General features: G+C 51.1%; 2 protein-coding genes across 5 annotated transcripts in view; one reads left to right on the forward strand and one right to left on the reverse strand.

Moving 5' to 3' along the window:
- Positions 1-3,389: 3,389 nt before the first annotated feature.
- On the reverse strand, positions 3,390-9,701 carry GID8 (GID complex subunit 8 homolog). The gene is made up of 5 exons (XM_037006464.2): positions 9,544-9,701; positions 6,746-6,874; positions 5,537-5,733; positions 4,945-5,142; positions 3,390-4,187 (listed from the first exon to the last, which is right to left on the reverse strand). The coding sequence occupies exons 2-5, from the start codon at positions 6,861-6,863 to the stop codon at positions 4,014-4,016; spliced, it is 687 nt and encodes a 228-aa protein (XP_036862359.1). The 5' UTR covers positions 6,864-6,874; positions 9,544-9,701; the 3' UTR covers positions 3,390-4,013.
- A 155-nt stretch (positions 9,702-9,856) lies between these two features.
- DIDO1 (death inducer-obliterator 1) overlaps positions 9,857-23,424 on the forward strand; it is a 49,576-nt gene continuing 36,008 nt past the window's right edge. For 2 of the 4 annotated variants that reach the window (XM_037006462.2, XM_037006460.2), the window contains exon 1: positions 17,528-17,641. The gene's annotated coding sequence lies outside the window, so the exon portion shown is untranslated. Of the gene's footprint in view, positions 9,997-17,519; positions 17,642-23,424 lie in introns of those variants that run through there. The other 2 variants (XM_037006461.2, XM_037006463.2) reach the window with 2 other exon arrangements.

Here is a 23,424-nt window from a genome sequence, read left to right on the forward strand (position 1 = left end):
CACCCAGTCTTTCAGACTGCCTCCTCCCCACACCAAGGGCCTCAGTGCCAGGCTGAGCCTGGGCTGCGGCCGGGCCAGGGCCTGGGGAACCTGCAAAGGCCAACAGCACGGGACGCTCCACTCACAGACAAGTCCTCGTGGCCAGTCACGCCCAAGGTCCCTTTGACCCATGTTCTCCGTCTGTGTGAGTCAGATCACAGCGAGGAAGACAGCACTGCCTCGACTGCAACTGCGAATTAAGGCACGACACCCAAGCAGGCAGGTCCCACATGCCAGGACCGTGGCCCCTGCCAAATAGCTTGCCCATCGGGAGCGCAACCGCAGTATTCCAAGGAGCCGTGCCCCACTGCTCCACTTGGGTGCCTCACCAGGACCCAGTGGGCCACCCACTCGTCAAGGAGGGCAGTGGGGGTGTGAGGCCGGCATGAGGTGTCACTGCACAAGACATCACTGCAGGTGGCAGCAGTGGCGGGAGTGGCTTCCTCCTGTTTTCTGCCCCCGACAGCCCTGCAAATTCCTGGAATCTGCACTCCCCCATGTCACCATGCCAGCACCTGTAGTCCTCACTTCTGCACTTCACTGGAAGGCACCAGGACACTGTCGCTCTGTCCTACGGCCTCCTGTCACACATGAAGCAGCAATGGCCCTGGAGCACAGGAGCCACCAAGACAAGAGCCCCAGGCTCGCCATGCAGGCTGCTTCTGTGGGTGTTTGGAAGTAGTTACGCATGAAAGAAACTCCCTGGGACATTCTGACCCACCTCAAAACCAGGCTGGGGCAACCCAGACAGTTGTATTTCCTTCACAAAAATGAAAAGAAAGTGCCACACTCTAGAGGACAGGACAGATGTCACCCTCAACACACCTGCACACAGATGCACATGAACGTTGGGACAGAACAGACACAAAGCCTAAGGCACACGGAACGACTGCCTCTCCCCACCCTTCCCGTTCTAACTGACCAACTTCCGATAGAAGGGTCGGCATTTAATTATTAGAATATCCTTATGCAAGAAAAGAGAGCTTTTGAATGGCCACCCTGAGAATGTGGGAACTTCTGCTATGAAACTAGAACAGGCAGCACAAGTGACCTATTCCACATTTTTCATGGGCCGCTGGGGCCGCACTTTGGCCCCTAGGGAACGACGGGGCTGCAGACTCCAAGGTGTGCAGGCCCCGCAGCAGCTGTGGGTTCACATGGGAGGCAGCAGACCCACGCTGACTGGGCGACTTCCTCGGGATTTGGAAAAGCACGTCATTGCTCTGAAACAAAAAAGTACTTGCAAAGAATGACTCAAGAACGTCAGATAAAAGGTGTCAAACGCTGCAGGTCACCCGGGCTGGTGAGGACACAGCCTCACCCCAACGGTGCTGCTCAGACCCCGGGAACAGCCCAGGAGAGCCCTGCTCTGTCGCCCCCAGCATGTCAGTCTTCAGTGTGAAATGCGCCCAGTTCTAAAACCCCTGGTCCTGCCCCAGCCCCCCCCCAGACTAACAGCACAGCAACACGAAGGTAAAGACATTATGAACCACCTCCATCTTCAAGGCTCCGCAAACAGGGTCTTCAGTCAACGGGCCAGGGAAGCTTTCAGCTCAAATACCAGTCCCCAAAATACCTGCCATTTCTAGAACCTGGAAACCTTAATTCAAATGGTAAAATGTAGTAGTTCTCATTTGCTTTGTAATCATCCTATGCTTCAAACATATTCCAAACTAGGTGTTATTGTTCACAGGGCTTCATGATGTCAGGAACATGGACTACCAGAATATTCTCAAATTTTATTTATTTCAAGGCACTTTCCATAAGAAAGCATTAAAAAAAAAGAACTACCTCCAAAACATTACATTTTAATAAACACAACGGTGAGAACCAAATGAAACAAAGTAGAAGCATCAAATTACACTTGGCGTTCATTACGTCAAGATGCCTTAATTTAGTTCATTGCTGAAGAAACACTGCAGAAAGGCAGCAAACAGGAAAAGTTGGGGATTTCCAGTCCACTAAGGGATCCCAGGAAAGCAAGCCTGGTGCGTGACGATGAGCGACAGGAGTCCCGTGTGAGCGCGAGCTCCTGTGGGTCTGCAGCATTGGCTCAGGAGCTGCTCGCCAACTGGACGGCAGGGCAAAAGGCAGTCTGACCTTTCACGCCTGGACAGACCCCCTTCAGGCCCCAGCAGTTTATGGAGAACTGCACACAGGACACACGTGACTACACAGCTCGGTTTGAAGGACGTGTCAGATTCATTATAGATGAGTTATGCAACGCGAATGAAAGGATTAGGAATACACTGAATTATGAGATGCTTTTCAAAACATACAGTTTCATCTCTACCTCTCTCCCAGTATTTCTCTTCCAGCTTTTACTATATTTAGCTGTTAATTACCTGAGAATTTAATCCCTTTTCCTTCCAACTTACTTGTAGTGTTAAACCTCTGAGGAAATGATAAGATCAGATCTGAAGATAATTATGGAGACCGTCAGAGCAGAAACACCTCCCTTCTAGGGGTGGGGGACACCCTCATTCTTGCCAAACCAAGGAGGTCAGTGTACAGTGGGAATGCAACACTTTCACCGTTGCCTCTGATTGAATCACACGAACCATCTAGGGCAATAAACCCTGCCCAGAGCGCCTACCCACCAGACGACGACCTCACAAGACTCCAAGTCATAGCACAATGTGAATATTCAGGGGAGACAATTGCTGGCACTAGACAGTTAATGATAAATACTCCAGGTGTGCAGGAATGTGACGAGGGTGGTCCTTGCAATCAAAGGCGGACCCCCGACCCACCCGAATACTCACAAAGCTGCCTCAGCTTGCTTGTCAGGGCAAATACACTCCCCCAAATTCAGCTGCTCATGGCATTTCTCCCAGTCCTGGAGCTCAGCGAAGGAGAACCAAGTCCCCGCCACTCCAGCAGCACGGACTCCCGCCAGAGCGCACGCAGGAGCCACAGCAGCAAAAGAGGCTCTGTGGGCACTGTCACCGCACAGGACCCGCCCCAGGGGCAGGAGCCCCGTGGGGACCCACCAAGCTGACTGTCACACCAGCTCCCAGCAGCACCAGGCACAGCATCTGCCACCCTGCTCCCAGGCACTCACATCTTCCCAAGGCCACTGACCACCACCTGTGAGCTCCCCACTGGGCAGGAACACTGGCGAGCGCACAGGGTCAGGACCCACACAGAACGGGCGCCCCCGGAAATGGTGAGCAGATGCGGCCTATGACGCAACTACGTCCAGCCCAGCTGTGCCTGCCCCCAGGCTGCTCCCAAGCACATAACCCACCTCTCCTGCTGCACCTGCTAGATGCCCCATAGCTGCCCTCACCACGGGGAAGTCAGCCCCAAACAAAAGATCTGAGATGATTAAAACTTTTTAGAGGCCATTTTGGTCATTCTTGAAATCATCGAGAAACCTTTATTTTCAACAAAACTGCCTAGAAGAGATGGTTCATCGGTCCACTAGGAAGGTGTCTCACCACATACAGCACCAAAATATATATTTAAAAAATTAAAAAACACACAGCCCACCCATCACACACATACACATCTCCCCAAAGCCACACAACCCAGACCAAAAGGGAAAACAAATCAACTCAATACCCTCACACAAAAGAAATCTTTGAATTAGGATTTACAAATTTATATAGTCTTTTCTATGAAAAAACAAAACCGGGGGCAGGGGTGGTAAGGAAAAGAGCCCACGCTGAGGTTGGCTTCGGAGCTGCCGTGTGGACTGCGTGGCGGCCTCTGTGGAGCCAGCTTCCCGAACCACGAACCACACACGCTAGCCGCCCACTCCTCCGTAGCCCACACCCCGGCACGGCCACACCCTCAGACACAGCGCCTCTCACTGCGCGTTTCCCAGCGCTCCAAAAGGCCATTTTCCCTTTAAAGAGATGCCAGGTCAGAAAAGAGTACGGGGGGCGTCTACTGCAGTAAATTCCTTCAGTCAGGGACGGACACTCCGGCAAGTCCAGTGCCGGTAAGGCACGGGTCCACCACACAGACTACTTGGGCTCCTCGATCACACCTTTGCTGAGGTCTGTCATTTTGGGGTATTTTACTTTCTTCTGGTCCAGCTCATTCTGAGCCCAAAGGAGCAGTTTCAGCAATTTTGCCAGCTTGGGTGTTGACTCACGATTTTCATAGTCCAGGACAGCTTGGTTAACTTCACTCCACACCTGGAAAATAAACACGTCTGACAAAAGCCACCACACCTGCAGAGCACCAGCCCGGAGACTCTACTGTAGTGCGTACTTTATGCTTCTGGGAAGCCACGTCGGCACGAAAATCTTGTGATTTATCTAAATGACCTAAAGCCCGTGACCCTGAAAAGGACGGTAAACTTCTCCTTGCCTAGAAGGAGCTTGAGGTCTGCTCAGCAAATGCCACAAATCTGGCCTGGATGGCAGGTCAAAGGGGCTGGGAAAGAGGAAAACCAGGCAGGGGCTGACACAGTCCCACTGCTACAGCCTTGAGGACACCATGGGGGCCCTGGAGGATGGCACTCCTTCCCGCCCTCGGGGGGCACAAGGAGTCAGGGAGCTGCGTCTGGGGAAGTGGCTGAATGCAGACAGAATGGTGAGGAGAGGAAGAGTTGAACAAGCAGATATGGGATCTTAAGTAAAAAATACTTAGGACACCTACTTCTAATGAGCCCCCAAATGAACAGGAAGAAATTTAAGACAAACGTGAAAACTGGCAAGAAGCTTGACTGGCATGCAGTCATGTCACAACACTGATGTCCCAGCGTCACGCAGGGAAGCACTAAAAACCGAGAGGAACCGCTGTCCCGCCACAGCGCCCACGCCCAGCAGTCTCAGGGCTCCCTCCTGCACCACAAACTCTCCGCACGCAGTTCGCCACATGCCTTTGCAATCCCACCCTGAACATCTACTGAGGGAAAAACAGGAAGACCTTCCCGCCACTGATCTTTACCTTCTGCCTCTGCATCATATTAAGGAGGTCTCCAAAGGGCGACTCCTCGGGGTTGTCGAAGGCCAGGAGGGCCAGGGTGCGCTCCATCTCCGTCAGGCACTCCCGGCTCTCCTCGCCCTGCTCTGCCAGCTGGGTCTGGGCGAACTCCAGCGCCGCCTCTGTCTCTCGCTGGCGGATCAGCTCGATCAGGTGTTGTTGCTGGTCGTCAGCAAAAGCAGACAGACTTACACACCACACCCCCAGCAAGCAACACCCAGCAGTATGGCACTTGTTTCTACTCAAAAGGACATCTCAAAGGACAATTTTCTAGCATGCACATTTTTTTTTTTTTTGAGAGGGCATCTCTCATATTTATTGATCAAATGGTTGTTAACAACAATAAAATTCTGTATAGGGGACTCAATCTAGCATGCACTTTTAAAGCAAGAAATAGCTTCTGGAACACTTAATACAACAGCTAACTCAAACCCCTTCCCCACATAGAATAAAACAATATTCTACTAATGCAAATTATCCATTACTTCTGAATCACCACACGTAACCTTAAGAAATGGAGTATCCACAAAGTAGATGCCTCCCAACCCAAACTCACTTGCAGGTGGAAGTACAGATACCGGTTTGTGTCCAGGAGCTCTGGGTGGAGGCTGTTGATCAAGGCAATAGCCTCCTGAATCTGGCCCTTCAGAATCATCTCACGGATTTTGATTCGCTCGTCAAGTGTTTCTAGATCCACACTAGGTTCGATCCCAGATTCCATTCGAAACTTCTCTGCTGCTTCCTTAAAGCCCTCTGAAAATGAAAACCATCTTCACTGCTCAGAAAGGCATCGAGACCTTAACACAAAGGCTTCTTATCTCTGGAGAGCACAACTGTCTTGAGTAAACGACCTCTGATCTGAACCACATTTTCTTAGGAGTTGGAATTAATATCTTTGTGATTTACCAGTTATGTCCTTGCAACACGGAAATTGAGAAAGCGTGCTTCACTCTACCCGCACCATCCAAACTCTAACCTACCAACAGAGGTGATACCGAATGCTACCAAGCCACCGTGGTGGTGGGCACACCCTGAAGAAGGCTGTGATTCCAGACCCAGACCCAGAGACACTGCAGCTCTGGTCCAGGTGAGACAAGGCACAGCAGACACTCCTCACAGTCTGGAGGGACCTGGCCACTCCACCCTTAGTGAGTCTGTAATTCTCTCCGATATGACAGCAGCATGTGCCTTTCTTTCCACACACAGCTGTGCACACACAGCTATGGGTAGACATTTCCTCATCAGCTTGAAAAAAATCTTAACAGAGACTAATTTGGTGGGGAGGGGGCAGGGCTAGGAACTAATGAGGAAACTTATACCTTTTGAAAGCATCTGGGTTTTCTTATCATGCACAAAATCACCCTTTTCCTTTCTGACGTCACGTGTTAGCTACAGACCACTACTGCTTCCTTCTGGATGCTTCTGCCCTCTCCCTTTCCTCTTTCGACTGGGACACACCTTCTACAAACTGCCCAGGATAACTTACCAGACTGGCCACAAGAGATCAACTGGACTTCACATGTACTTCAGAACATTCTTAACTATCTTGATTAACTAAAAATGCCAAAGGCCAAGAAACAGGTTTTTGACTTAGGTCTCAGAGACCTGGAATTATGATCTCATCTCCAGAAACCTTTAACATGACAACTCACAAATTTTTAAGTTAGCAGCATTTTTATAACTTTGCCATGGTACTTTGGTGGTAAGGTTCTGACAGTGTGTGCAAAAGGGGAGGCCCACGTCCTGGTGGCAAGCCACTCATTACCTGTGACCAAGTAGTTCATGATGAGGCGATTCATGTCTGCTCGCTGGACATGTAAGTTATTGAGCTTTTCCATCCACTCATCTTTTGTGATTTCATCGGGTTTTTCTGTATAACTCATTCTGATTTATTCTATAACAAAAAAAATGTTAAGAATTGGTGAGGAATTTGATGACAATTGTGATCATTTCAGAAATAAACATAGCAATGTGGTAAGAAGTAAAAAGGAGAGTGGGAAGATAATTTAAATCTGGAACACAGGAAGTGCAAAGGGCCTGAGACCCAAACACGGGTTTAGGGACTAGAAAGAAGGCTGGGTGTTCAGAAGGTAGGGAGGATGAGTGCAAAAAAGAGTCAAGGGTCTTAGAACTGAGCAGTCACAGATTTGGCTGGGCTCATATGGGTAGGGCCTTACAGTCTGAGGAAGAAGGTGAGACAGGGTGCCCTAAGACCACAGGGCAGCCACAAAAGGTATGAGCTAAAAACGACACGCTATGATGCATGTGCTCAAAAGACGCACACAATTCTGTGTGCAACCTACACCCACCAGACTGACAAAAACGAAAGAGTCTGACAATACCAAGTGTTAGCAAAGACCCAGGGCTGTCCTGGACTCCTTCACATGACTGTCAGAATGCGGCACTACTGTGGAGCTGAGCACATACAGCAACTCCACTCCCACAAGACTGAGAGCCTCAAACACTCATGACCACACACCAAGCCCAGAAAAGGCTGTTCACAGAAACACTATTCAAAGTGACAACGATATGGAAGCCACCTCCCCAAATGTCCTTCAACAGCAGCACAGACAGTGATGCACAGAACAATCCCAGACCCAAAACCCTCAGGCAGGCATGTTTCACAATTCAGAATTTTACAGATTGTTCAAAGACATATCGCACAGTTTACCATATATTATATGGCATCTTCACTGGGCCGGGGCAGCACCCCATAGGCCAATACGATTTCTTCGGTGCTGTGTATGAGCGGAATAGAGGCTGCTAAAAGCCTTTACCAGGTCAGGTTTTGCCATCAAATAGGTTAAATACAAAAACTTTTGGTTTTCAGAACTATATGAATTTAAAGAATGCTGACAAGGGGCTGCGACCGTGTACTCACACACAAATATTTCGTACAGCCGTAAACATGTGAGCACAGCCACAAGGATGACGCCTAGAAGCCATCCGGCTGAATAAAGCAAGCTGCAGCAAGGCCCAAGTGTGGACAGGCAAGTTTGTAAATAAACAAGACAAGCTACGTAATATGTGTGCTTCAGCAATAAATACAGACGTGGTGGCAAATTGTTTTGTTGTCATTGCTGTTTTACGGGAGAGCATAAAATGTGAGCCTCATGTGGATACCATGGGCTGGAGGAGCCAGTCCTGACCCGACCAGTGCACTTGGGAGAAGGGTGTGGGCCCACCACTGTCCACTTCATTTTAGTCTTCATAACTGACATTCATAACTATATATTCTGGATACTGCTCCACACACTTTATAAAATACTTCAAGGATACTACTCTATCAAAGCATTTGCTAAATTTCTTCAATAAATAAATTAAAAGATGGCAAATGTGGGGCAGTGAGAGCTGAGGAGACCCACAAGGAGCCACCCAAACAGGAGAGGTGTGGCAGAGGGCTGGATGGGCACAGCAGACCGAGATTCTGGGGGCTGGAGCCAGTGGCGCTGCTTTGCGACTGCATGTGGAGGAGTGAAAGAATAAGGAGACTGTGGTCCGACTGGAGGCGTCAAGCGTGAGATCTTAAGAGGAGGAGGCCACAACTGAGCAGGAAAGCCCGGGAGACGAACAGGTTTGAGGAGCAGGGCAAGTCTGGGCTGACTACCAGAACTGCAGTTGGCGAAGTCCAGAAGGCACCTGGATTACAGGTCCCGAGCTCAGAGCTGGATATATTAATTAGGGAAACATCTGCCAAAAAAAATGGCCTCAAAAGCCAAGAGTTGGGGAAAGATTGCTGAGAAGGAGTATGGGAACTGAGAGAGCAGCAGAAGGGGGGTCCAGCAGAAGAAAACTTGCACGTGAGACAAAAGCAAGAGATGTTGGCCCTCATACAACACCCATCATACCAACTGCACAACCCGCTCACATCAAATTCTTATTCCCAGACAGCTCATGTAACCTAGGACAAATAAGGCAGCCTTCTCTTAGTTCCACTGGGTAACTGGCAATCTTACCAGAACCACTCCTTGGCAACAACTCTGGGGAACTACCCGTTGTGTTTTGGGCAGTTAAATAGCCAACAGACCTAACTAAACAACCCGATTTTGAAGACCAGGAATGCCTGCTTTCCAAGCAGCAATTTACGGCCTCACCAGCTCAGTTTTTTCCCTAAGCGGTTCTATTATTAACTCGTCTCTTCACAGAGACACAGCGCAACACTTCTGGTAACTACCCACTGTTCTAGCTGGTGGCCGCTTCTGAGCGCTGGAGTCTTCGCTTGGAACGTCCCTCCCTTGGAGCATAAACACCCAGGTACACCGCCCAGGCACCGAGGAGGCAGGAGCCTACACGGGCGCCGAGGAGCAGGGCGGTTCGACGTGCACAGATCCACGGGGCGCGGCCTGCGCAAGAACTCGCCCCGATTCTGACACCTGCTCAGACCTTGGGCCCCGTACCCCCAGCGCGGGTCCGGCCCGGCGGGCGCCCCCCACCGCCGTCCCTCCCGGACCCCTCCCCACCTCTCTTCTCCCGGCCCCTCCAGCGCCCGGCCTCCGCCCCGCCCCGCCGCGCTCCCGCGGAGACGCTGGGCCCGGCGGCCCGGGCCCGCCGCGGCCATCTTACCGTGAGGATCCCGCCTCCCGCGCTGCGAGGTCTGCGCAGCCGTTCGGAGGCCGGCCCGGGAGGGGTGGCGAGAAGCCGTGGACGGGGAGGCGGAGGCGGAGGCCGGGGCTGAGACGGAGGCGGGGGCGGGGAACCGGAGGGCAGACGCACCGGCGGCCGCCCCCTCAGCACTTCCCGCGAGATGAGGAGGGCGCGAGTTGGCAGCCAATCAGGTGTTTCCGCGAGGGGGCGGGCGCGGCGGCCGTCCGGAAGCGCGGGATTCCACCTTCCGTCCTTGCGCAAAGGTGCCCTCGCGCTGTTCCCTCGCACTACGGGTTGGCGCGAGAGTCAAAAGGCGTCGGCCGTCTCTGGGAATGATGGCCGCCGTCAAGGCGTCGTTGTAAGGAACTTCGTGCCCGGACAGCGACGTCTAGACTGAGTCGGAGGCGACGGTCTCACGTTCCTTTTCGTCATGTGTGTGAGCCCGGCGGGCATGGGGCGGGGGTGGAGGACAGGTGCCGGGGCCCTGGGCGGCCCCAGGCGGGCTCCCTCCCGCCCAGGCGCCTGCCCCCGTCCAGGCCGGCGGAGCCCCCAGCGCGCGTCCCGACGGAGCGCCCGTCCTTTCTGTTGAGACGGGCCCCGGGGCTTCCCGGCGTGTCGGTGAGCCGCACTCGCTCGCACCCCGATGGGCCACCGGAATCGGGCCTTCCTCGGGTAGCCTCCGCTGCCGGGGCCGGGCCTGCGGGTCTCTGCGGCCGGGGTCTCCCGCCCGGGACCCGCCGTGCCCTAGGCCGCGCTCACCTTGGGCAGAAGCTGCAGGCCTGTGCGACCGAGTCCTCGAGGTCCCTTGGCCGGGACCTGGTGGACCCGAGGCGCACAAATACGTATTTGCGCGTTTATTTGCTTGCTGTTGTGGGTCTGTTCGAGCGGAGTGCAGACTCCGTCGGAGCAGGTCTCGTTTTCCCGTGGCTGCAAAGACTTAAGAGCTTCGGGAAGAAAATTGAGGGGCATTGCATGTGCTGTCCTCCTGAACTCGGGATTAGATGGTATCGTGTGATCGCTCTAAAGTGAACGGAATAAAGTGAAAGTGGTGTGGGACTTCTCGCAGAAAGTACGTCCGATTCGGCAAATAGGTTTGACAATGACGACTGGTTGTGGACATTTTCTGTTAGTCGAACAAGCTAAATCGGCATGTTTTGACACAAATATATTTAAAACTTGAATGTAATTGTTGTTCTTGATTACAGCCTTTGTAAATACTTAATCGTATAAGCAATTCTAGATGTCAGTTTCATAGTGTGTGAGGGTGTACAGATTTTTAAATTATTTTCAAGGGTACACAAGCCAAGAAGAGCTTGAATGCTAGTGTCCTGAGGAGATAGAATATTCCAGTCCGAAGAGGCTTCAGCTGTGCCTTCTCTCTGGGTCACAGGTTAATGCCGCCGCCCTCTCCGAGTCCTGCAGATTCCGCCTCTGTAATTCTGAGACTGGCTGCTCTCTGGTGCCCAGCCTCTTCCCCAGAACCTGGCGGCCATCCTCTCTGCTCCTCAGGGGTCCTGCAGGCTCCTTAGTGAAACCCGCACAGAAGGCAGGGTGATCTCTCCTCGTCCCTGTTCTCTTCGCACCCTCAGTGGCTTCCCAGTTGCCTGAGCACACTGAGCACAGTTGAACGCCTCCCAACTCCCACCCCTTCCCTCTCCACACCGCCCCCCACCTGGTGGTTTTTCTCTAGACTCACCAGGCTCCTGGCTCTGGGCTCTCACGAGTAGGCTTCTATAAACAAAGCCTGTGTAGTGCCCCTAGTTCGTACTCACCCAGTGTCACAGACAATCCATGTGTGGCATTTGGCACGCTGTTCTGTGTCACTGATGCTTGATGGTAAGTCAAGATTTACCGCAAACCTGAGCTGCACAAGAGCCAAAGCATCTAGTACACGTGGGAGTTGCATAGGTACTTGTTGGGAACACAAAGGAACGAGTGATGACCTTAACTGGAAGCAGTTTCAGCAGAGACGATGAAGGGAAGCATTCTCAGGAGGGAAAATCAGCAGTCCTTAGTGGCTGGCAGTTTGTGGACCTGGGTGAGGAGTCGGAACGGTGCTCAGATGTGTAGCCTGCTTGATGAGGTTCCTGGTGGTGGCACCAGGAGGGTAACAGCCATCATGAAGAGTGAGACGGGAGGAGGGGAGGGGAGGATGGCTCGGTGTGGGCCTTGAGTTTGAGGCCCCCATGGCACACACCTGAAGCTTAAGGGAAAGGTGAGGGCTGGAGGGGAAGCTTTTGTTGGGACACAAGTGGGAGCTGATAAACATACTCAGAGAAGGTCACAGAGAAGAGGAGCGCGTCGAGTCCAGGATCAGGAGGGGCACGGGGAGCCGTCATACCTGAAAGGAGGTGCCTGCCAGGGGGACAGTTTTGATGATCGCGGGTTTAGTAGACTCTACTGAAACGATGTGTGTTTCTAGGAGTTTCTAATGTGATTAGTGTCGAATGCAGCAGGGCAGTCCAGTATGACATTCCCCCAAAACTGTTCACGTGACAGTTATTGGTGACAGAGCAAGTTCTGTGTGTGACATGGTGGGAATGGAAACCATTATATTGCAGTGAACTGAGGTGTGAATGGGGTAAGGTGAAGACAGCTGGTGTGTTTAACATCTTGAGGAGTGATTTGGGCCATGTAGCAGGTGTGGAGAGGTGAGCAGGTGGACTCATGCCTTCAGTACAAAAGCAACGGTGTTCCTGGGTGCTTGAGAGGGAGGCTGGTGGGTCGAGAATCTCCAGGCTTCTGGCTTGTGCATTTGGGTTTATTGAAGTGGGGCCATCACTGAATGAAGACACCGAAGGGGGGCCTGGGTTGGTGAGGTGGTGGCTCAGAAATTTATGAGCTCCTTTTGCGTTCATTAGGTTTTGAGGTACATTTGATGCATCAAGTGGAGATTTTAGGGGAGCAGGTGAGTGGGTGGACCAGGATATGGATAGAGGTAAAAGCACGCACAGACACGTGTGCATGAGGTCCCCTATGGAGAGTGTATGGAGTGAAGATAGAGGCCAGCCTGGCCAGAGCCCTGAAGACAGCAGTGAGCAGAAAGGGCTCCAGGGGTATGGGGGAGCATGAAGGAGGATGGGCTCAGGGACAGAGGAGGGTGCAGTGCCACTGATCACCATCTGGGGGTGGTGACCAGGTTGACCACTATTTCAGGCCCGTGGGATCATTAACTGGCTGTGGCTCTTGAGAGGGAAGAGGTGACCAGAGTGACCACTGTTCTGCAAGCCTAGGCGGAAAGTTTCATTTTGACAGATCAGCGTTCTTTAGAGAGAGATATTTTAAAGATTTGCTGATCTTAAAAAAGCATTAAAGAACTTTTTAAAAGGGTAAGGTATTTTGAGAATAAAATACACTGTTTTCTTTACTCCAATCCTAGATTTTAACAACCAGGATATCAGCCACATTTTACAGAACCATATTTCCATGGATGTTTTCGTCATACTCTTACAACCCGAAAGCAAAAAATCAAACCCATATACACTGGAGCCTCTGCTTTCAAAATGATTTGTCAAAAGAAACCTGATTTTTCAGGATAAATAAACTGATTGGTTGTTGATGCTCAGAATTATTACAAGTAGGCAGTAAACACCAGTCAATTCCCACAGCATTAGCTTTTCACAATCCTTTCAGATTTCTTCATGAAGATGTTGAAAGGAGGAAGGGAGAATTTTATCACTACTTAGTTCTGCTACAGATATTCAGATGTCACAGTCTTAGCTGAACTGACCCAGCAAAGCAGGTTCAATAGGGATTGTCTGATGTGGCCCACCCTGTCCCTCCTCGTCTGATTGTTATTTCCCTTCCTACATTACACCACTAAATCCGAAAGCACTGGGTATGTCCTCAGTTTCTTTGGATGCGTAAAAGCAAGAGTAATACTTTTCTTGCTGAGCTTGTAACACACACTGTGTCCAGTGCAGTGCCACCTGAAACACATGGGATGGCGCGGGGGCCACAGTCTTGCCACTGCAGACCCGCAGGACGGCACAGCCAGTGTGCTGATGGTGGTTAGTTTGCCCAAGACACCATCATACACATTTCATGCTGAGTCTGACTCCGCCCTTCAGACCTGGCTGCTCAAGGATTTTATATACACATATTGCTTAGGGTTTGACCTTTTTAAAAAAAATTAAATAAAAGTTTATATGTAGATACAGACACACACAAGTGCATGGCTACATCTTGTCCACTTTGAGGGGGTTTTGGCGTGAGCCCAGCTCTTAGGATCAGATGTCTGGCTGGGAGGAAGGCACAGCACCGACTGGAGACAAGATATCTTTTCAGCTGGTATCCATGTTTTTTCTTTGTTTTTTGCTTTGTTCACTAAAATCTTCAGTTTACTTTTTAAATGCTCACTTTCCATTGAAGCCAAAGGAACTTTGTGGCTCTGACTACAGAGATTTTTCATTTCTCTGAATTACCATAAAAGGCAAACATTCTTGGTCTCCCACCTTCTGTGGACAGATAGGGAGATTTCATTTCTCCTTGGATTCCTAAATCTTAGAAGCAGTTGGTTCATTTTGGAACTCGAAAATATTCTGGAACTCGAAAATATTCTGGTTTGGAAGGATGATTTATGAGTATTGATTTTGTTCAGAATAAAAGCTTGGGGTGTCCTTTTGGAGTCCTAATTACTCCACCCCCACTATTCTTGTTGGTATTCATGCAGATACACTCTTTCCCACCCTCACCATTGGTGAGCCCAGTAGGAGTGGGATTCTGTGTATGCAGTATTTCTATTGTGGACAAACCCAGAAAGCCACTGTTAGACCTGACTTTAAATTGTCTCTTTTGCTTTTTAAGTATTTTCATTTTGGAAAAAAACCAAACTCTTAAATTGTCACCTGTACAGTTGTAGCCACGTCCTTACCCTGAGGCCTCTACCCAGCCAAGGGTCTCCTTTTGATGCCGTCTCTTACCTTGGGGGCCCCTACAGCTTTCTGTTAAGCTCCCCTGAGGATTCGGGAATTTAGTGAAGATCTGTGGGTTTGTTTTTTTCCCTTTTTCTCTGTTACATACTTTGTGCTATCGTAAGCCTCTAAGGCCTGTTTGGGCACAACTGCTTTACTCTGAAAATCTGTAAATTGCATTGATTTTTCTGGCTTTCTGACTTGGTATATTCCTTTAGAGACTGTTGGGAAGTGAAACCAGCCAGAAATGAAATAGTTCGTATGCCTTATTAAAGTATGAGTTTCTTCTGAGGTTGACTATTATGACTAGATGTCTCAGAGCAACAGGGTCTATTCTGAGGGGTCACAGCATTGTTCTACTGAATGTGTTTACTCTTGTTTCGGTAACAAAGCTAGGACTTCATTGCAGCTGGGGAGGTGAAAACACGGCGGTGACTTTTCCTGGCCAGGCACCTCTGAGGAGGGTAAAGCTAAGAGCACATTCAGACTGGCATCTTCTGCTCAGGTCTTCCCACCTTGCTTCAGATGCTGTCCTCAGCCCAGAGCCACTTGTCTTGAGTCACTTCCAGAGGCTGAAGTGGCCAAAGAGCCAGCGCTTTCAATTCAGTTGATTGCAGCGGCAGTTGCTGGCGCTGTTGAGAGGACTGACAGCGGCTATACACCGTGTGGAAATTATTTGGCAGAGCGTTAATGGGGGTTCTCCTTTCACTTTATTTCCCTTTCCTGTACTTTCATGTTTGTTTATTCTTTTGCCTAAAAGACAGAAGGTTGGTAGAATTCTCCTTCTCGACTTTGACCATGTAGTTCTATCACGATTTTCAGCCAGCTGTCTACAGGTCTGAAGGGTTGGATGCAAAGTTCAACTCCTAGTCCTAACTTTTTTTTTTGCTTTTGTTTCCTGTGCCATCCGACCAGTTCTTGCTTTACCCACCACCCTCCGCACCACTGAAGTACTCTGCTTATGAGACGGTTGGCCACCTGAGAACACTTCCCTCCCACATTCTAACCACATAGGGGCTGTGAAGTTGCCTTTTCCAATGGTGATGCACAAATGTAGGATCTGCCCCACTGGGGGGCAAACTGAGGTCTGGTTAGAAGGGTCACCTGCTGTGTCCCTTAAAGGGTAGCCAAAGCCCAGTGCTGTAGTGTTTTGCTTTGGGGGGAGGTAATAGCCAGTTTGATTGTGAAACCTTTTAGCAATGATGAGATGATGGGACCATGCAAGTGACTTACCTAAAGTTAACTGTTAAAGTTCCCTGGCTTTATATAATGTAAAGGTGATGGGAATTTCATCAGTTTCTCAAAAACAAACAAACCCACAATAAAACACAGTGGTTGAAGCTTTTGTTACTAATAAAAAACAATACTAAATGTATTTGTTCCTAGGACTGTACATTTGATCCCCAGGGAAGCAGGGTACTGTATTTTGAAATAACCTTTCATTCACAAATGGTTAAGAGCACAGCCCCTGGCTGCCAGGCACCCCGGGGCCCAGAACAGTGTGAGAGGCAAAATGAGACTGCAAGTTGTGAATGAGGGGGCCCGGGCCTCTGGACCTTCCCTCCTGTAGCCTCATGGATGCCTGCAAGGCTGGGAGCCTTGGGAGTAGCTTGTAGCCCTCCAGCCTAATGGGCCACATGCTGCCTACTGGGCCTGGAAGCCTGTTGAGCTGCTTTTTCGCCAGGGAGGAGCGCCTCCACAAGGAGCGACAGCAGATCGGAATTACTTGAAGATGTCTGATGGGGGAGGGCCTGGCTGCCCGAGGACGGTGGGTGCCCCTCAGCAGAGGCCCAGCCAGCCAGAGCCAGCTCCTGCGGTTGGGGTTGGAAGGGGAGGCCAGTCCAGGGAGCCCTGAATTGTCCCCTTTCTTGCTGCTGCTGAAGAGGCACCCGAGGGTGGCCGAAACTGTCGCTCCGTGTTTCCCTTCTGTGCGCTTGTCTTTCACTCTGAGCTTCCTTGTGCGTCATTCCCCCCTTCCACCACTAGCCTGGTCCTTGGTGCCTGAGAGTGAAAATATCACCTTTAAGAAGACATTGCTGCTGGCTTTGTGTCATGTAAAGATCCTCAGTTGAAGAGGCAGGTTGGGTTCCCCATTCCAGCTACTGGTTAGGGAGGCAGCCCTTTGTCCCCCTCACCCCAGAGCGCAAGTCCCACGTGACAACTTGCCCAGGATGACACAGCTGTTCAGGTTCAGGCCCGGTTAACAGTCTCGTCTATAAACTCCAGCACACCTGTCTGGGGGCAAACCTTAAGACACAATTACGGTGGACGTGTGTGGGGCCCATCCCTGAGAGATTCGAGGTTGCCCTGGTGGAGTCGCACCGGCAGAAACAAGCTTCCTTGTATTCCCTGGAGGAAAACTGAGTCTCTCTCTCTCTCTCTCAGAAACCGGCAGGCCTTGCAAGCTTTGGAGATGTTCGTTAAAACACACGCTGCCCCCACGGGGGGCACGTGAGGCCCCTGGTTTATTAGGGATGCTTCTGTGGGGTCACAGGTGCAGTTCTGCTGCACGCAGGGTACCTTTCCGTTTCTGTCGAGGGTCAAAACGGGCCAAGAGGTCCCTGCTTCTAAGGAACGTTGGAGCAGCGCTCTCTGGAGGCAAGGGCCCTCAGCCAAGGCGTTACTGCGCTCAGGGCAAGCGTCTAACGTCCACGGTGCGCCAGGGAGGCAAGTGTTTTTCCTGTGAAGTCCGCTTGGCGGAGTATCTAGGTTAGAGTTGGAGCGAAGAAAATCCAGGTGGGCGGTGGGCGTCTGCCAGACCCCCTTTCCCTTTATGGACAGGAGTTGTCTCACCTTTCCCTGTAGCCCCTGTGGACAGATGTGCCCGAGCGGTTGTGCGGACGCGCTGGCTTGGGGCGCTCCCCGGACCGGCGGCGCGGGCTCGAGTCCACGAGATACGTAGCGCCGCGCCCGGTTCTTGGTGCTCGTCCTGGCCCTCCTGCCGCAGCGCGCTCCCCGAGCGGCCCGTTCCCAGGGGCGCATGCGCTCAGCCGGGGCGAGACTCGGCCTCCTCCCTCCGCCAGCCGTGCGGGGGCGCTGGTCCGAGCGTGGGCAGCCTCTCTAGCCCCGCGTCTCGGTGGTGGCGCCGACCCCGCCTGCCCGCCCTGCACGCTTCGCGGCGCTCGGAGGAAATGGCTGCAAGAGCCCAGAGGCCTCGGCCCGCGGTAAGTGGCGTCCGGGCCGCCATGCGGGAGACGGCGTCGCGAGCAGCGCTCGGGGGTGAGGCGGTGGCGGCAGCGCCCTAGCCTGGCAGCCAGGAGCCGCGAGGTCAGCGCGAGTCGCGCTCCGCCGGGCGGAGAAGATGGCGGCCGCGGGGACGACGGGGGAGGGGCGGGGGCTTCTGGCCGGCGGCCCCTCCGCCGCGCGGCGCGGCCCGGGTCGCCCCGGAGCAGCCCGGGGGCGCTGGCGTCCGGGCGGCCGGTCTGAGGGCTCCCGAGGGGCGGTGGCGGACGCCGCGGTGGCTGGCGGCTGGCGGCTGGCGGCGGGCGGGCCCAGCCCTGCGGGGCGAGGGGCGGGGAAGCGCTTTTCCCGGAAGTTCCCGGCCGGCCGGCTGGCGGCCGAAATTCCTCGTCAGGTGACTGACTGACTGGCTGGGGCCGGTTTTTAACCCGGTTAGTTCCTCTAGACCCTGGAGGGATTGGAAGTTCATGGTAGGCGCTTACCTGTAACTGGTTGGACAGACTTCCAGGCGGCTGCTGTTGTGAAGGACAGCTTTAGGGACAGTTGTGTGATATTTGGGGAAGTAGGAAGCAGAGGCTTTCAGAAAATCGGTTTCACTTTCGTAAAGTATGTATCTAGCCTAAAATACTGATTTTCAGTTTTTATTGCGGACTTGTCAATTTGATGTACACTGGCTGTATTTCTGTCCCATTCCACGCTCCGGTCATCCTGCAAGTAGAAGGGGGCGGCTTTGGCCTTCCGCGGGAGCCGTGCCTTCTGGTCCTTCCTCACCTGACGCTCAGATCCTCGTTTGCTCTCTCTTCCCTCTGTTCCCGTGTCTTGCTCCCCAGCTAGGTTGTGAGACCCAAAAGGTTGGGGTCAGGTTTTCTGCTGAATCTAGCACCTCAGTAAATGAGTTAGAATTGGGTGGGGCTTAGAAATGAGCACGGGAGTTAATTAAGCACGTGAGTTAAGTTGGAGACACTAATTCGTGCCCTGGCCGTAGGTTCCAGTATCCACATCATTTGCACACTGGGAGAATGAGATTTGAGCCTAATGTACGGGAACATCTTGCAGGAGAAACAGATTTTAAGATCTTTTCCGTATAGTCACGTAACTTTGTACCGGGGAAGCTGAGCCTCTGTTCAGCACCACTAACAGCTCACAGCGGGCACTGCTCCACGTGGCCCCGCTCGGAGCAGGCCTCCAGCGCTACCTCAGTGAAGGAGGGCGCTTTTGTTTGCATTCCAACCGCAGGAAACTGAAGTACAGGGAAGGAACTTGCCCAAGATTTTCGAGCCGGCTTCTAACTGAGCTGTAGGCACCCCCACCCACAAATGTTCTGTGATTTCCCCCAAATCCACATAAGCTCTGCTCGCAAGAAGGGTGCATAAGCCATGCATTTTAAAGATAAATTTCATGATCTTTAGAACGATTCCTTAATTTATTTGGCAAATATGTATTGCAACCTATGTGTTAAAACAACCTGGTTGTCTCAGACCAGAAAGGTGGCCTTCCCAGTCCTCGTGTTAGTTGTTGGGACATCCCGGTTCCTTCTGTGAAATCCAGGTTGCCAGCCATGCACTTGGAGCTTAGAACTCCTAGGGCACTTGGGGTTGATATGTTTATGTGGCTCTGACTTGTCTGCTCTGCCCATTTTAAACAGTGGAGACATCTCAGAAGTGGCACCTGGAAAGCCCCCGCACTGTTGTGAGACTTTTGCCTAAAGCACTTTGAGACACTCTCTGTTCCCTACTTGCCTGTGTTCTTGGAGACTTATTTTAAAAATGAGTTTAGAAATAATGTGTATCTTTAATTTGCTTATGATTAATGTTCGATTAAATCCAGGCTACTTCAAGAAGAGTGAGTTTTCTTCTGATGAGAAGAGCACAAATCCAAGGTAGTGTGATTGGCTGCTCCCCTGCTCCTTATTGTCAGTACCCATGGCTACCAGTTGCTGTCCTCCACACAGTGATGCTCAGGGTGTGTATGTATGAGCATCACAACGGTTTGTTGAAGAAATGGTCACTGGGGCTCAGGGGTCACATGGTCACATGCTGCAGGTCGGTCTTGAGCTGGATGGAGTTTGCTTTTTCATGTGGGAAGGGGAGGAGTTGGAGTGGGGACATTGGCGCCCGTTTTTCTTCTGGCGGTGGATGGAGTATGTGGGTCCTGCTGTTGACACTGTAAGTCTTTTTAGAATCATAGGGTGCCTCTGTTAACTAGGGACCATTCGGAGAAGCCCAGGGGCTGGTTCCTTTTTAGTGTGTGTTTGCCAGGTTTCCAGGTCCTGAGTGTTTTCTTTCCATTAAAGTGATGCATTTTACCTTTTCTAATACACCTTTTAATCTGATGATACCAAGTGATTTCCATTTGGCTCTTGGAGAGCAAAGATTGGATATATTTATGGGCCAGCTCACTGTTGTCCTTGGGTCCCTGCAGTGTGGCACTGTCCGATAGAAGCCTTATTTCTCATATGCCTGGTGGCCTCAGGAAATCCAGTAAGAAAGGTTTCTGTAAACTGAGACTCCCTTTTGCATTTCTTCCTTTGTAAGTAGTAGGGTCCCTTACAGTGTATGTCTGATAGTACCCTTATGACCAGTAGCAATGATGTGTGTTAATTTCATCATAAAAGGTCTGTGATTAGCAACTAATGGAAACATACTCATCAGGAAAGAGGTTCAGAAGCAGTCTGAATGGAGCTCACATGGTGTGAGTACCCACACTTACTGGGAGCAGTCTCTCTTGCTTAGGCTTCATTATATTTTTTGAGCAGTAGTTTTGAGGATAAGTTGTTATGTGAAGTTTAATAGGTAGTTGTGTACGTATTTTAATAATTCTTGTGATCATAAAACATAATCTGTAGTGGTGATTATCTTATAGTTTGCGGAGGTGTTTCTCTTTGCGTTTCAGACATAGATGCTGTGCTTCTGTTCTTCATATACTCATGCAGATGTGTAGATGGCCCTTAGTACACCTTTATAAGAAGGTAAATGAGTTTTTTCCCCCCAATAGATGATAGCTTTACTGTGTTTTGAGTTATAATGATACATGCATATATAGGAAATTAAGACAGTATTAAAAATACGAAGAAGAAAGCAGAAATCAGAAGCCTACATTACAGTTGTTCCCTTGGGTGGGTGTGGTGGGCTGTTTGTGGAAAATACTCTCACTGTGCAAGGCTGGCTTGTAACTGCCTGTCCCTTACATGACTGGAGCCCTTTCCATGGCAGTGGCCATGGGGTTCATCACCCTTTAATTGCAGCCTTAAAGATTCCCTTGTGGGTGTTCATTGATTTTTTTTTTTTCACACCAGTGTCCTGGAGATGGGCATTGGTTTGTGTCCCTTTGTGAAAATGTGTTCCTGGGAGCACCTTCATAAATGCACCTGCCCATACCCAGTTACCTCTGCCAGGTCAGAGGGAAACATGCCCACTGGTCCATGGGAACAGGAATGTTGCCTGCACTGTCCCCCTACTGAGCACAGAAGGGACTCCAGGTAAATATTCGTAAAATAGATTCTAAGAGGGCCTCCTTCCCTATTCACGGGCACGTTGTCACTTTAATAGATGGTATCTGCTGCTTACTGCACGCTTGCTGTGTGCCAGCACTGCCCAGCCCATGACACTGTAATTTCAGATATATGTCCTTTTAGGAAACTGTGAAGTCACAGTTGTCCCCATTTCCCATGCAGGAAAAGTACAGCCCAGAGGGAGATGCACTTCCTCAACATGCCCAGCTCTTAGGTTTGCCCCTGGAGTAGAGGCAGGGACGCCTGACACAGAGCCTGCAATCTTAAGTGGTATTGCCCCTGAGCCTCCCAACCCCCAGCCTCCTTATCAGAGGACTTAACCCACTTGTAATGGGGGTTGGGGATGTCACTGGGGAGGGCACTGCTGGCTGCCTTGGTCAGGATCGGGAGTGCTGAGCCCACTCAAAGAGGAGTCGTCCCCCTGAGATGCCACTGGGCCCTGAGGGGATACAGAGCTAGGTGAATGCAAGCTGTGGACTCTGGGTTTGTTAGATCATAAAGTATTTTCCCTTTCACAGCATGTATTCAGCAGTGACATCTCTGTGCTCCTCCCTCCCCATGTAGCAGTGTGAGCCTATATTGTACTCAGGCTTGTCTGTCAAATTCAGCTATGCAAAGTCCTGTCATTTATTTTGTAACTCCTTTATTTAAGCTCAGACCTTTCTCACTATCCCCAAAACAAATGGGGCATTGGCTGGTGCCAGTCTCGGGGAAGGAGATTTCTGGCTAAAGCACACAGTTAGGTCTTTTTTGAGTTCCCAGGTTCCTTATCAGGAAGCAGATGCTTGTGAGGAAAGGCCTTTGTTTCTTCTCCAAGCATGTTCTCTTTGAACGCAGGTGGCAGTCAATATGAGGGCTGCAAATTTGGAACTGGAAGTCAGCGCTTCCCAGTAAGCACGTGGGTCTGGGATGGAGGAGGGGCCGTGCTGGAGCCCTGGCTTGGGGGTGCGTCCCGGGTGGTGTCCCAGGAGAGCAGCCCTTTAAGGGGTTCCCCTGCCGTGACGCCTGTGCCAGGTCAACAGTTCTCAAACTGACTGTCCTCCACACTGCAGTTATGAAGACCCTGAAGAACTTTTGTTTATTCATATTATATCTGTTGTTTGGCATTTAAAACGAAACATTTAAATTTACTTACTCATTTTTAAATAGTAATAAGCCCTTGCCAGTTACCATGAAAACACCTTATGGAAACCATCTTCCACTGCAAAAACACGTAATGAGAAAGGTTGGCATTGTTTTACATTTTTGCAAATCTCTTTACCATCTGGCTTAGCTGACAACAGCTGGGTTCTCACTTCTGCTTCTGCAGATGCTGTTTCACTATCCCTGGCATCCGGCTTTGAAACAGCCAGGACTTGCAAGAGAGTGGCCCATGGGAAAGACACCTCGGTGCAGTTAACCTGCCCTTGGGGACCTCCTGAGCACACCTGAGGACCCCACTGAGAACCTTGCTCTAGCTGGTGATTAGAGATGCTCCTTTGTTGAGAAATGAGAATTTTCAAAAACAGTTGACTCTAAACTTTAACACCTGGGAAAATGGGTTACTTTAGGAATATATGCAATAGCTTTGAACCTTTTAATGGGCTTAACCAAATACTTGCCTTTTGGGACAAGCATGGTATAAGGTGGTTTGTCCTTGCAGGTGAAGATGGTTCACTGCACACCTCCCGCTCAAAATGGACTGCCAGAAATGAGGCCCACAGGGGGTGGAGCACCTGCAAGGGTGCTGCCCCAGGGCTCCTTTAGGCTACAGGGTGTCAGCCTTCTGACTCAGGCACCTGAGGTAGGCAGGCCATTCTGTGCACAAGTGGCGTTTTGAGGTAGGGTGTAGGCTTTCCCTGTACCGCCTCTCACTGGGTGCTAACAACTCTTGCCAGAGTGAAGCAGGTTGAGAGTAGCGTGGGGGCTGTGGATGGTGTAGGGCTCAGGGATCTTGCAGCAGTGCCCCTGGAGGTGCCAGGTTGAGTGGCCCACACAGATACACCAGAACCCAAACAGACCCATGTGGATATAAAGGCAGCAGGGTAGCCAGCTGGGCAGAGGCTCCCTGGAAGATCAGGATTCCTGACCAACAGCTACAGGACCCGGAGGCTCTGAGGGGCAGCGACCTCTGAAGTACTGTCCTGGGAAGTGACTCAAAGCACCTGGCCCCTCTGAGGACACACAAGTGCACTTGTCCATACTGTTCTCTTCCTCTGTCATGGAACGGCGGGGAGGCTCCCCTTCTGGAGCCCATCCCACTGTTGTCCTTGGGCA

This window comes from Manis javanica, chromosome 5 (genome assembly GCF_040802235.1).
Source record: "Manis javanica isolate MJ-LG chromosome 5, MJ_LKY, whole genome shotgun sequence".
Classification (NCBI taxonomy): Eukaryota; Metazoa; Chordata; class Mammalia; order Pholidota; family Manidae; genus Manis; species Manis javanica.

What these genes read in the sequence shown, in the direction of transcription:
- GID8 (XM_037006464.2), bottom strand. Translation starts at nt 6,863, where the DNA reads ATGAGTTATACAGAAAAACCCGATGAAATCACAAAAGATGAGTGGATG. An exon ending in CATGAACTACTTGGTCACAG is followed by an intron (nt 5,734 to 6,745) that starts GTAATGAGTGGC and finishes TTTCATTTTCAG; the next exon opens with AGGGCTTTAAGGAAGCAGCA. An exon ending in ATATGATGCAGAGGCAGAAG is followed by an intron (nt 4,188 to 4,944) that starts GTAAAGATCAGT and finishes TTTATTTTCCAG; the next exon opens with GTGTGGAGTGAAGTTAACCA.